At 36.4% G+C, this 14398-nt stretch overlaps 1 protein-coding gene across 1 annotated transcript; it reads left to right on the top strand.

Moving 5' to 3' along the window:
* The first annotated feature begins 229 nt into the window (after positions 1-229).
* LOC110372347 (ethanolamine kinase) lies at positions 230-13308 on the top strand. The gene is made up of 7 exons (XM_021328975.3): positions 230-617; positions 788-921; positions 1017-1200; positions 6306-6394; positions 8820-9046; positions 9345-9573; positions 12977-13308. Exons 1-7 carry the CDS (start codon positions 483-485, stop codon positions 13041-13043), a joined length of 1065 nt encoding a protein of 354 aa, XP_021184650.3. The 5' UTR covers positions 230-482; the 3' UTR covers positions 13044-13308.
* Positions 13309-14398: the final 1090 nt, after the last annotated feature.

Here is a 14398-nt window from a genome sequence, read left to right as displayed (position 1 = left end):
TAAAAATTCTACAATTTATTTTTTATATTTCTATATCGATGATAGTACTGATTGTCACTTTAGTCATCAGGTAATCACACAGACTAGTTAAAGTTAATCTGCAACTGAGAACTCAATTTTAAAAAATAGTGTAAAGTAGTCAAAAGACTCGTTCAGTGTTAACGAAACGTAGACAGAAGATAGAAGACAAGAAGATTCGGTTGGTGTCACTGTCAGACTGTCAGTGTCAATCACCAATCAGTCAGTGCTTGTTCGGGGTCGGATCGGATAGGACATTATTGTGTATATTGTTATTAAAATTTTGTGTTTATAAAAATAATAATTTACTCTCTGACGAATTGGGAAAAACTGTCGTACACTAAAGCCTGTGTTTAAAGAGAACATAAACACTGTTTTGGTTGGATAATAATATAACTGTTCAGTACTTTCAGGTCTTACAGTAACAATATATTTTATTACTTAGATTAAATTACAAATAAGCTATGTCGTCTGCTTGCCCAGCTTCTGGAGACATATTCGTACCAATTAAAATTGATGAAAATGATATTTATGCTGGTGTAACAAAACTTCTTAAAAATATAAGGCCAAAATGGAATAAAGAAAATATTAAACTTAAGGTAAGTCATATGGTCATACCTACTAGTAAACACATTGTAAATAATTTATTGTTTGAATCCAATTAATTTAACTATATACATACAAGTTTCTATAGAAACCCTTGAGGTCTAAAATAACATGGTAAATTAGATGAAATGTTTACTCCAGATTAAAAAAATATTTTTTTTAGACTCTTACAGATGGGATAACTAATAAGTTAGTATCATGTCAATATTTGGACGCGAATGAAAAACACGACATTGTGCTTGTTCGCATATATGGAAATAAAACTGACTTATTTATTGATCGTACAGCTGAAATCAGGTAAATCTTTTTTTTTAATTTCAAACTTTTTGTACATTCAGCCAGGTAGATACTAATAAATAGAAAAAGTTGCATACTTCTTATTTGTGTTTTAGAAACATCAAAACTCTTAATGTGCTTGGGTTAGCACCTCAAGTTTACGGCGTATTTGAGAATGGACTTGCTTACCAATACTATCCGGGAATTACTTTGGATGTTGAATCTGTTACAGATAATAATATATGGCCTTTAGTGGCAACACAAATGGCAAAAATGCACAGAGTTGAACTAGGAAAAGATGTATGTATATTTAAAAGTATTTTATTCATATTCATGGGTAGAACAATACACTAAATCATTATTTTCATTTCAAAAAACCATTACAAGCCAGAGGTAAACATAATGCATAGGTTCTTGTAACGTAATGTAGCAAACTTGGCTTAAAAAGAGTATAAATCAGGAGTGTCAAGTAAATAAATGGTTACCATTCAGGTATTGGCTGCATTGAACATAAGTTATCTGCATTGGATGGATCACCTGCCATCTTCACAAGCTTGTGTATGCTAAGGTATGATTTGTCCCATGTATGTTGCATATTCAGAATAACGAACATTTGTACAGTACAGCTATATCAAATTGAATATGTACAGTAATGATATTTGATTGTACCATGAAAGTTGTGATTCCTGTTTCCTAAAATCAAATTATTATAAACTTATAGATGTTTCTACATCAAAGTTTTAAGGGAACTACTTTCCTGTTTCATACTATCATGGCAAAGAGCCGATGACATTAATAACTTATATGGCTTTCTGTTGCTAAAAGAATTTAAAAAAAAGGCTGAGTAGATCGGAGGTTACCCCTACAACCTCGCAAACTCAAATTTTCGAAAAGCGAGGCTTGTGTGTGACAACAGTTGTGGACCTCGCGAATGTAGGTACCTAGGGTGCATCCTGCGTGGGTGAATCGCAAACGCGAATGTGTTACGATCCGAAGCGCAACGTCAAGTTGGCCTTTTTAAACAGTCCTAAAATCTTGAGATGATATGGTAAACCTAATTATACTGGGTTATGTTTTGAAGTTTATTTTTACCATAATACAAGCAGTAGGTTATTGATTCTTAGTTAATAAAATTCCGTTGATTCACCCGGTGGTAGTCAGGGGAGGAGCCTTCGGGAACGCACACCCACTTTACGTTAACGATTTCGGTTTGATCGCTTGTAGCAAACTCTGAAGCCTCGTAAGAGTTAGACTTAGACCAAGGAGGCACAACGGCCACAACTCCAATTAAATGTGACTTTGAATTTATACTTAATTTGTTTGTATTTTCGTCCTTTTATCGGGTCATTCGTCATCTCGACACACTTAACTCACCACGAATGTGTCCAGTTGGTGAAACTCAAAATTTTAACTTTTGTCATGTCGTCAACTCGACACGTTAATCTTTTGATTCGTGTCCAGTTGGTGAAACTTAAATTATAGACTTTTATGTTTTTACCAACTTGACACGTTTAAGAATTTAACCCGATTTCAAGCAAAAAGTACAGTCAACTACATTCATTTTCTGTGCCTCAAACATCATCGGCCACTGAACGGCCGCTTAGCAAACGCTTGAAACGCGAACATGGATTCCCTAACTACTTACTACAAGTACTAGAAAATCATAAGTGCATTGAAGCCAGATGCATTAGAAACTTTTAATAATGTTCTACAATAAAATAATGGTATTGAAATCGAATCATTGTTGTGTGTTGTTCCCTCCAAAAAGACTTGCTTTCGGATTTAAATATTAAGTTTTGTTGTGGAGATAGTTTGAAACTTGAATATGGTTGACGGTTGTCTCTAAATACATAGGTCTATCCAAAATCGCGCACCAACTATGGCCTAGGCTGTTCACAAACATTGTTTGACAAACAAACATATTGTGTGCCCGAAACAATTTTTTGCTCTATGATGGAGGTTTATCTCTGTTTCCTCACGATTAACAAGTCCTCACACAAGTCCACGTATGTGTCAACACCCCTCCGCAAGCCCCACCACTCGCTGATTCCTAGAATTAGTTTCTGCGCATCTATTCGCGCAATGTGTAATGACGATAAAAAGTTTGGGGAGAAATATGTACCTAACCTATGCAATTTTCGAATTCGCATACCTCCCCTTGATTCCCTCATACGTACGTGACCATCCATCGACTACCTTAAATCCAAGGCCACTAACTACGACATGAAACGAATATAATAGCGAGTATAACGTGTAAAGATAAACTGTCAAAAAGATTTTTTAAAGTCTATTATATCTTATTTACATAAGCATTATGCCGATAACAACGAGTCGTCGCCGTCATGACATAATGTACATAATAATCGGTTTAGACTCATGTTTAGTTCACAATTACAAATGTATTTTTGTGACGGTTCTTACGTTTTCAGGTGGTTTCAGTTTACCGATTAAACGTTACTTTATTTGAGTATATATCATGAGCTTCAAATGATAGGGACATAACAAAAATACGATTCTGTTATATATAAGAAAGACTGAAGTCACGTAATGTTTAGCTTTTACCCAAGCATAACGTGACCTTAGTTTTTCTTAAAATGTAATCTTAATTAGGCACTATTTGAATAAACAACAAAAATATTATAAAGTTCGATAGCCCAAATTTATTATCAGGTCATAATATAGTCGTATGATATAATAGGTATAATATAAATCACGTGGTCTACTTTATACTAGAGTCTAGTATAAAGTAGACCACGTGAGTAGTAACTAGACAATGATCTAGTAAAGAGCTAAGAGCCATATGTAATGTTTATATTCAAGCATTCTAATCTTCAAATTTTAATTTCCAAATTGGGTTCAAAAGCTTCATTTAATTCAAAATTATTTTTTCAAAATCACTTAGGTACATAAATAAAGTTTGTTTGATGAAATGCTTGGATTTATATTCAAGCATTTACTGCCAATTAAATATAAATATTGTGTATGTAGGTACATTGTATGTATCTGTTATAGTCCGTAAGTGTCGAGTGGTAACTAGGCTAAAGGAGTTTTAGCTCAAGGTTACAAATAATAAAAACAAAATCATTACTGAAATCGTTACTACCTACTTAAGTTATAATTGTTTTAAGGCCTTTATGTTAACTGGACAAAACATTGGAATTATAGTAAGTAGGTTCATTATTATGTAGGCAGCGACAAGGTAATGAAACACGAGTATGTATGACTGAGAATAGAAGTGTTTGTCAATTAGGTACAGACATTATGATCTTCATATTTACATATTACTCTATCTCGTCATAGCATTGTGCGCTTCACAGTTGACATACCAATAATATTACACTGTAGAACTGTAGTATCACAATAAGGGGCCAAATTTGCGTAACGTTGACTGGCGGCTCGTTCTGCAGACTGGTGTGGTCCACGCGGTGGCATCGAAACGCAAATTCGTCACACGCCTTGCAAAATTTTGTTGGTTGATATTTTGATTGGTGGTGGATAGGGCTTCAGATTTGATTTCAATTGAAAAAAAAAATCGCCATGAACCGTATCAAGGTGCCTTTAGAAATCTTCGCCTTGGCCCAACTGCATATTTAGCTGCAATTCGATGCAGTCGTCTTGCTGACGCGTGTAATTTACTTAAATTGTTAAGCCGTTGCTCATGGTTTTTAGTCGCGAATGAATTGCTGGCATTTTGGTTGTATCTCATCATAAGGTTTATTGGCTATTAGTCCTGTCAGTCATGACTAACACTTTGCTGTTTCATGTATTCTTTTAATTTTCCCTTAAAACTTAAAATTGATTAGTTACACATTCACTACCGCAGACGGGGTAGGCCCTGCCTGCAAGATGGTGGGATGACCTGGGCGCGTACCTACAAACGCGATTTGTGGCCGCGATCAGCAAAATCAAGGATATAAGACATGAAGAGGCCTTGACCAGCAGTGTGACAGTTCAGACTAGATTTTTTTTTCTGATATAGCTGCCAACAAACCTCTTAGTCCAGGACGATTCCTGACATCCTTGTTCTATAATAGATAAGGTATTGACTACTGCGGCCAAATTGCAGACCATTATCATTCCCTCGGACCGTATAACTGTTCACTTATTCAATCATGGTCTGACTAGAAAATACCTCGTTGGTAGTTTTCCACCATTTTATTTAATCAATTGCCGGACGTAGGTAGGTACCTATATCTTACTAGCTTTATATGGGAATGTTACATACGTAGATTTACAACTTAGTAGGTACCTAATGCTAATGTATTCATGCAGTCTCAGTTCTAGGTGCCTACTTCAGACAAATACGTTGGTAATTAATTACTAGACAAAGTACTTATTACAATAAGTAATGTTAATATGAGATAGGTTTATCTCGATGTACCTAATTAAGTTGCTTTCAAATAGTTTCATTGTCTTATCTACGGCTACAAAAGTATTAAAACATTATTGTATAACCATGTTATCAAATGTAGAAACACTATCTAATTTAGAAACAACACAATCTAATGTTTTAGAAACTCTTGACATCGACGTTTGATAAATCATCTTGCAAAAAAAACAGGATTAACCTTTTTTCCAAACAAAACATGCAAGTAGGTACGTATGTAGGTATAAATAGATGGGGGTGTTAATGTATAACATATACCTACACATGGCTATTTAGCACAGTATCTCTACCTATCTATAAGAAATTTTGACTACGTTGAAGCTAACTTTTGGACCATTTCCAAAGTCAGAAGAAATGTTTATAGGTAACTCGTTAGTTGTTTCTGTTAGACTCGCAATCGTCGCGTGTAAGGCCGAGAGTTTCAAAGCGCTCTAATGCCTTTATCGGTAACGCTATTTCACAGCTCTAGCCCCTAAGCACGTCTTCCAAACGCGCTCATGTCTTGCACAACAATACAAGTGTCATTTGATTATTGTCGCCACGGTAATAATATCTCTCATGTAGTAGCTACGTGACGAACAAAGTCCGGCAACAACGCTCACGTTATTTATCTAAAACTCTGAATAGTAGGTAACTACTAACTATACTGCATTTCAGTGCAGTAAACTAAAGTTACAATATTTTTAAATAAAAAGTCATAGGTAGGTACTATCAACATTGTTTAAGTACCTATATGTACTACAGTGGTACCTACCTAAGTAAATAGGTAGGTATTTAGTAAATGAGTCAGGTTATAGAAATGTACTTAAGAAATAGGCTCTGAAAGAAAAACAGAGTTTCATCGGAAAAATACACACCTATAGGACATATTTTTGACTTATTTAGCTACTATAGTTATGCAAAACAAACTTCAAAAATGTATCCAGTCGTAGATTAGTGATAATTAAAACAAAAAAGGTTGTTAGACGATGACGGTACTTACGATTATAATAAAGATCAAAATTGTCTTAAATTACAGGTACCGAAAGAACCATTCGTTTGGGATAAGATTGAACAATTTTTGAGTTTGCTACCCGATCCGTATTCATCTGAAGATAAGCAAGCCAGGTAACTATATAGGTATATACCGACCAACAATTTTCAAAAAAAAAAATGAACAAGGAGTTTAGACCTTGCTCGCCCATGCGAATATATCAATAACACTTTGGTTGGCCCCAGCCGTTTCACTTCTTTTCTTGGAGGCGTTGTAAGTCCGGTTGCCTGATGAACGGCGTTCGGCCGGATTGGTCGGGGCTCGTAGCTCTGTGACGGCTTGTTTTCTATAGCATTCTAGCCAGTTCAACTGAGTTCCCAGTTTCAACTCTGTTCTATTAAAAAAACCAAAGAAACGGTGGGTCTGGGCTGGGCCCAGCCTTCTGTCTATAGTGAATGTGAGCCTATTTTGGGCTCCCCGCAAACATTCTACCTAAACAAAACATGATATGAAATTACTCTTCAAAGGCATATTACCTACTAGCTTCTGCCCGCGACTTCGTACGCGGATCCTGTCCCTTATGCCAGCGACTACGGGGTCAGCAAAATCAAAGATCTGAATAGTCTGATATTGAATTTTAAGGGACCGAAGAGAAACGTTCTATATACTTAATTTTTGTACTTTAACAGCAAAAGCACAGCAGATTAAACAAAACGCTGAGAACTGAACCGCAATAGACGTGACCATAGGGATAAAAGTAGTGATTCTAATTAGTCCGCATTTGTGTGTGGCAAAAATATTACACAAGTAATATTACGTAAAAAAACATTAAATAGATGACAAAGTCGTGGTGACTTAGTGGAAGTCGTGGTGGTTTAGTGGGTAGAGAACCAATCTCTCAAGTATGAGCTGAAGGGTGAGGATACCTCGGTGGACTTTAAACGCAGATTACGCGCTCCCTGTGCTTACCATGAGGCACCTACCCTTCGAGCAGGGCTACTAATCCTGCTCTAGCGACTCCACTCTGGACGGCCAAGCCAAACCAGAGGCGTGAGACCTACCCCCGTCATGGTTCTAGCTGGGCTCCTGGAGTTCCACATCAGGTGTAGGTGTGGTTCAATTTTTATAAGTCAATAGAGAGTGCTTATCAGATTGAACAACTTTTTCTAAAACGTCATACCTCTATATGCTATAGTCTAGCTGGGCCCCTGGAGTTCCACATCAGGTGTTTTAGATCTTCAATTTGTGTAAGTCAATAGAAAGTGCTTATCAAATTGAACAACTTTTGCTAAAACGTCATACCTGTATATGGTATAGAGAAGCTGGGCTCTTGGGGTTCCACATCAGGTGTTCCAGATCTTAAAATTTATTATCTCAGCTGAAAATGCTCATCACATGAAACAATTTTTGCCATGGCACCATTTTTGTATCTCTTATAGTTTTGTTAGTCTGTTGGAGTTCTGCATCAGGTCTTCAAGTTTCGAAGATAAATTATAGCCTATATGTTGACCAGGCTTAATACTAATACAACAAAGAGAAAATCATTGAAATCCGTTCAGTAGTTCGGAAGATTAGCGTGTACAAATCTAAGAAGATGTATACAAACTTTCATCCCCTATTTTATCCCCTTAGGGATGGAATTTATCAAAATCCTTTCTTAAGAGTTGCCTACGCCATAGTAGCTTTATGCATGCAAAGTCTCAGTCCGATCGGTTTAAAATTGACAAAGTTTCATACAAACTTTCATCCCCTATTTTATCCCCTTGGGGGTAGAATTGATCAAAATCCTTTCTTAGCGGATGCCTACGTCATAACATCTACCTGCATGCCAAATTTCAGCCCGATCCGTCCAGTGGTTTCAGCTGTGCGTTGATAGATCACTATGTCAGTCAGTCAGTCAGTCAGTCAGTCACCTTTGAGTTTTATATATTTAGATATATTTCAACATACTATAGGTACTTGATTAGTTACAGCCTATTTATCGTCCCACTGCTGGGCACAGGCCTCCTCTCACACGGAGAAGGATTGAGCATTAATCACCACGCTTGCTCAATGCGGGTTGGTGATTTCAGACTATATAGAGTCCAGGTTTCCTCAAGATGTTTTCCTTCACCTTTTTATCAGCCATTGGTGTCTAAGATATACTTAGAAAGTACATACAAACTTAGAAAAGTTGCATTGGTACTTGCCTGACCTGGATTCGAACCCGCGCCCTCATACTCGAGAGGTTGGTTCTTTGCCCACTAGGCCACCACGACTTTTTAGTACTTGATTACTAGTATAAAAAATATATATACTTTTCTCAATCCATACAAGTAGATAGCTGCGCCCTCTTCGGCTCCAATCAACTTCCGGAGTAGGTACCTCGCCGAGGAAACTCGCAAATAGTGTGGAAGTAACTACATTGTATTGTTAGGATAAAAATGGACAATCACCTCCACTTTGAACGAAAATGATCCTCCAGTGTATTGATATCATTGATGACTCTTAATCCTACACATAATCCATTCAATCGCACGATATTGTTGATACTAAAAAACAATGTTTTTTTTTTTATAGATTCGCAAATAGTTTCGGCTCGGTAACAAAACTAAGGATAGAGTACGAGCGTCTTAAATCGCACTTAACAAAAACTGAAAGTCCTGTTGTGTTTGCTCACAATGATTTGCTTCTAGGAAACGTAATATACAACAAAGATGAAGGGACAATATCTTTCATTGATTATGAATATGCTGCGTACGGCTATCAAGCGTACGATATAGCCAATCACTTCAATGAGTTCGTTGGTGAGTTCAAATTATTATTATGGCTATCTATTTGTATCTATACCTCTATTACTACTATTGATTGGCACACCGTGCATGCGATTAGTCCAATTATTCGACTAATCGCATAGATCGCACTGCTAAAAGTCGCGTTTTTACTCTATTTATTTATAACTCGAGAACGGTTGAACCGATTGTTCTGTGATGGGGAGGAGGACATTATCAAGTTAGCAGAATCAAGCCCCTCCCCATCCTATATTAAAAAGTTAATATATTATTTTATATAATCAGTAAATAAAATATTTTTATCTCGTTTTAGGGCTGACTGTGGAAGACATCGACTACGACAAATATCCCTGCGAAGAATTTCAGTTTGAGTGGATCAAAGTATATCTAGCTATATACTTGGATATAAGCCATCCTTCTGATGCGCATGTGTATAAAGTATGCACTGAAGTTCAGCAAATGTCACTGCTGTCTCATTTCCTTTGGGGAATATGGTCTCTTGTACAATATGAACACTCCGATATCGACTTCGATTTTGGAAGGTAAATTTAATTCAATTGTATTCGTTAGATACTAAATAATTTTATTTTACGTCGGTACCTTAGTACCTGCATGCAAGCAGTGCCGTAGGCAGCTTTTCAAGCGACTTCTCAAAAAGGCGCAAGTTCTCAATAGGCATGATGACTAAAAAAAAGTAATTAGTGCGACATTTTGATAACCCTAAAATAATGGACACGTACCTATTTTTTATTTTTTCTCACAAAAAAACTAACAACGAAGATATAACACAATTGAATTTTGTGTTACGTCACTTATGACAAAGACGTGACGTCGAGCCCCCATTCTCAATCTTTGTAGAAAAAAAAATGTTTTGTTAAAATAAAAAAAAACGTGTCTAATATTTTTGGGCAATCTAAAACGCGGACTAATTAGAATCACTATTGACACAAAATACATAGGTACAGAAGTCAATCTCATGTATGTACTTCACTTTTCATGCCTAAACTCGGCGGTCGCGCTAGGGTTGTCAACTGTTTTATGCGCATAAAACTAACGTGGTAGTGGTACTCGTATCTAATTATTTGATGTATTGTTGAGAATAAAACAGGAAAAATGAAATATAAACCAATAATAATAAAATATTTAATGTGGCATACAAGAGGTTAATAAACACTTTCAACGGAAATTCGTTTGAACGAGATACCGTTTTTCAGAAACCGCAATTTATAATTTTGTTATTCATACATATATACTTACCCTACTCTTTACTTGTGAAAAAAATATTTTTGTATGTAATGGGTTGGTACAGTCCCTGATCTAAGCTTGCTTCTACCTACAGAAAACTTGATGTGCGAGTTTTATTTCGTCTACCTTACAACATAGTCTCGCCATGATCACAAAAATTATCAACTCCTACTAGCAATAATCTTTGAGGGTAGGCAGGTTCGCCTGGGTCGACACTAGCAAAACTTATTACGGCATTGGGCCAGAGGCCGCCGCCGGGGCGCTTACCTACCCACCTAACTGTACCTACCTACTGCGTTTATTAAACGAACCATCGAAATATGAGAAAATAAGTAGGTAGGTACATACTATAGGTAATACGGCAGGCTAAAAAAACGACAATTCACTGTTTATTGTTGTATAAAACAACCGTCAACTTGTTCAATTATAATACGAATTTTGTTGCTCCATTATTACTTTTTCTTTTGTTATTAAAATTAAAAATATTACAGTCAAATTACAGTTAGGTAGGTATCACAACGCGTGCACATTTATCTACCTTTGTGTGACGCGCTTATCTCAAGAAAGCGGCAGCCGCGCTCGCACTGTTTTGAGTTGTTTTGAGACAGCGCGTCTGTGAACACGCACACATAGGGTCATTTCGCCTGTTGGCGACCATTTAGTGCAGTTGGCAAGTTTGACGGCGATAATAAAAATGCTCCAGCACTCATTTCCATGTCAAATTTGTGTAGTGTATTCCTTATATACTCTATTTTAAGATTAACTTTCAGTTGTATAAGAAATATCTTACGTTTTCTATTTAAATCGATAAACCTCAGAATTAGGCGTTTTACCCAGTTTGCGTCCACAAAATCCAATTCGCGTCCACCCATGGTCCAGTTCGCGTCCAGCGGCTTTGAAAAGGAATATAGGGGTGAAATTGTTAAGAATTAATAAAGAAAGATTGTATTTGAACAATTTCTTTATTTAACAATACACTTAATTATTAAAAATCAACATTATCATCATTTAAAATTCACTTTACAAAATAAAAATAATTCTTCTCAACATTGGTTTAAGTAACTTAAAATTAGGCAATTAATTTTGAAACTTGAAGAATAAACAGTAATCAATTCTGTTAATTTTACTCTAAATCACAGGGAATGCTTAAGATCCGCCTTGATTATACTAAGTTTTTGCCATATTATTTTTTTTATTAGCCTATGCTGTCCCACTGCTGGGCAAAGGCCTCCCCCATAGCCTTCCATTTTTCTCTGTCCATCGCTATTTGTGGCCAGTCCGAGAGGAAGCTGTCCAAGTCTTCTCTCCAGCGTTTTCTTAGTCTCCCTCTCGGTCACCTTCCATCCTCAGGGATCCAGTGTGTGGTGATGTTGGCCCACTTGTCCGGGTGCATTCGACTTCAACTTTGCAGACTTATTGCCCAAATCTACTATGCCCGGATCTTGGACCGGATAATGGTGTTGCGTAGGTATCCGGTCACTAAGCCGTATGTTGAGCAGGCTACGCTCCATGCTCCTTTGGCATACTTTTAGCCTGGACTTTTGAGATTCTGTCAAAGACCAAGTCTGAGCGCCGTAGGTTAGGATGGGCAGAATACACATGACTAGTTTCCGCTTCAGACATAAAGGAGTTCTCCTTCATGGACCAGTAGCTCTTCCAGGCGTTTTCGATCCGTAGATCGATTTCCTTTCATATTAAATTAACAAAACAATTTAATAATTTTGTGTAAACATACAACTAAAAGAATTGTTGAGTCAATAAATTATCAGACAAGGTAGCATATTCTTTGCATATTTTTTATCGATTTATTCTTCTCTCGAATAACATTTAACGCTTTATTTAAATCTTCTTCTGTGTACGTTGTCTTTTCCTTCTTTTTTCCTGTATCGGAAGAACTTATCTTAAATGAAATTACTTATATCAGTTGATAAGTTAATTATAACCACGTATATATCTTAATAAAAAAATTTACTGTTTAGTATATTAATATTAAACAGTATGTTTTAATTATTTTTTATAAGCAAGTATTTAACGAAAACAGTGGACGCAATTTGGTTTATTATTATAGAGGATAGTTTTAGTTCGCGTCCATTGTGGACGCAAAGTGGAAGTTTCGTAAAATTCGATGTAGTAATTCGCGTCCACCTTATTTTACTCGTTAAATATAAAAAAAACATTACCAAATTCATAATAAACATTATACTTTTATTCATCATTAAACTGTAGAAATAGCTATCTATCCTAAAATTCACATAAAACAATATAAAACTTACCATCAAACACGCCGCTGCACACTAATTTTTATCTAAAATTCTGCGTGTTTTCGCTTTCTTGTTGAAGAGCCTAGACTAATTATTTTTTCTAAAAGGATTGGTTGGACGCACAGAACGTTTGTCTATCTGTGCGTGCCTCTTATACATTAACGTATTAGCGGTAATGACTTTTCGTTTGATTAGTGTGTTAATTGACTTGTTTTCGAGGATTTTTAAAAGGAGATCGGCAAAATGGACGCGAACTGGGCTATGGACGCGAACAGGCGAAATGACCCTAGACACCTTTGTCTGCGTGACTCGAACGCGCTTTGTATGTAGATTGACTTCTGTACCTATGTATTTTGTGCTATTGATGACGGATAATTCTCAGAATTCCTAATTTGGTCATATTTATTGAGGTTTTATTTTAAATTATATTTCTTTTCAGATATGCTGAAATAAGATTGAACAGATATTATGAGCTGAAAGATAAGATCTTCAAACAACTTAGTTGACTGAACGTTATTTAGCCATCGAGATGCTCCATTCATTTTAGTCGCTAGTTCATAAGATGTAAAATTATATTATATTAGGAGTTAAGATGAAAAGTACAATTATTATGTAAAGTAGAAAAATTTTTTATTTATAAATATTAGGGATATCTACCTACTTATTTAAATACCTACATTCCTACTTATATTTTTCTGTAATACGTATTTATAAATAACTTAGCGTGATTATCAATTTGTAGTTATGTATTAAAATTTACTATTACAGTCAGTTTTCTTTGTATTTTACCTTTTCCCTAATGTCCGTGGACCGCTCGCCATGGCCGCGAAAATCGCGAACGCCAAGTGTGGAGCCGCAGCCGTTTCGCATATTCTTCGAAAAGCATTTCGCGGCCATTGCGTGCGGTCCGCGGGCTAAGTGTAGAGCGGGCTTAAAATCTATATCAACCTATGGTAGATCAGATATAGTCACAAAATAAAATGTCTGCATTGTCCAGGGGCCCGATTCTCCTAATTTTACTTAAGCGACCTTTGATTGACGTTCGACTCGATTCGACTGAGATCCAATCCCGACTCGATTACGATTGAAGCGTATGTGGCATTCCGCTATTTTTTCTTTGAAATAAACGTTTTTATCCTTTTCGGTCATTCAATAATGAATCGTTTTGTCTGCAAATGATTTACGATTGCAAAATGATTGTACAGCAAACTACCGGATAGACCAAAATCATCAAAATAGCAGACCAATCGCACACCAATCAAATGTCAATCGAATACGATTGGTCTTTTATTAGTAGCAGAATGCCCGATATGGTTAAAACTGCTATTACGATCATATTGCGATTAGATTTCTATTCGATTTTGACATTATTAACTTAGGAGAATCGGGGCCCAGAGCGAGTCCACCGCACCGCTGAATCGCCTGAACATGTAGGTAGGTACGGAACACAGAACATGTACGGAACGAAACTAGAATGTGATCAATGTCAACGGTTAATCGACTCACCAAGCACAATATCTAAAAATATAGGCAATCTAACTCCTGTATGGGCAGGTACCCAGGCAAACTCGCATCAAGGGATACCTACGTACTTGTTACTGTGCTACGTATTTGTTTTTTGTAGTGTTTCTTGATTTTGATCATAGAACATTAAAATCATTTTTCAAAATCACTTCCTCTCGTTTTTGGACTCATACCGCAAATGGTTATCTATGCATTGGTGATCTATCTAACGGCTGTAGGAAACTGTGTACCTGCATAAAAATAAAATTCGCGGCCCACGGGTTGCACAAAGTGGGCTCGTAGGGTTACCATAAACCATATCAGGATTTTTGGACTCACGTCGGCCCTCTTCAGAATT

Source organism: Helicoverpa armigera, chromosome 10, assembly GCF_030705265.1.
Source record: "Helicoverpa armigera isolate CAAS_96S chromosome 10, ASM3070526v1, whole genome shotgun sequence".
NCBI classification, from domain to species: Eukaryota; Metazoa; Arthropoda; class Insecta; order Lepidoptera; family Noctuidae; genus Helicoverpa; species Helicoverpa armigera.
This window is presented reverse-complemented; position numbering and strand designations above follow the sequence as displayed.

What these genes read in the sequence shown, in the direction of transcription:
- LOC110372347 (XM_021328975.3), top strand. Translation starts at nt 483, where the DNA reads ATGTCGTCTGCTTGCCCAGCTTCTGGAGACATATTCGTACCAATTAAA. An exon ending in TCTGAAGATAAGCAAGCCAG is followed by an intron (nt 6,395 to 8,819) that starts GTAACTATATAG and finishes TTTTTTTTATAG; the next exon opens with ATTCGCAAATAGTTTCGGCT. An exon ending in ATCGACTTCGATTTTGGAAG is followed by an intron (nt 9,574 to 12,976) that starts GTAAATTTAATT and finishes ATTTCTTTTCAG; the next exon opens with ATATGCTGAAATAAGATTGA.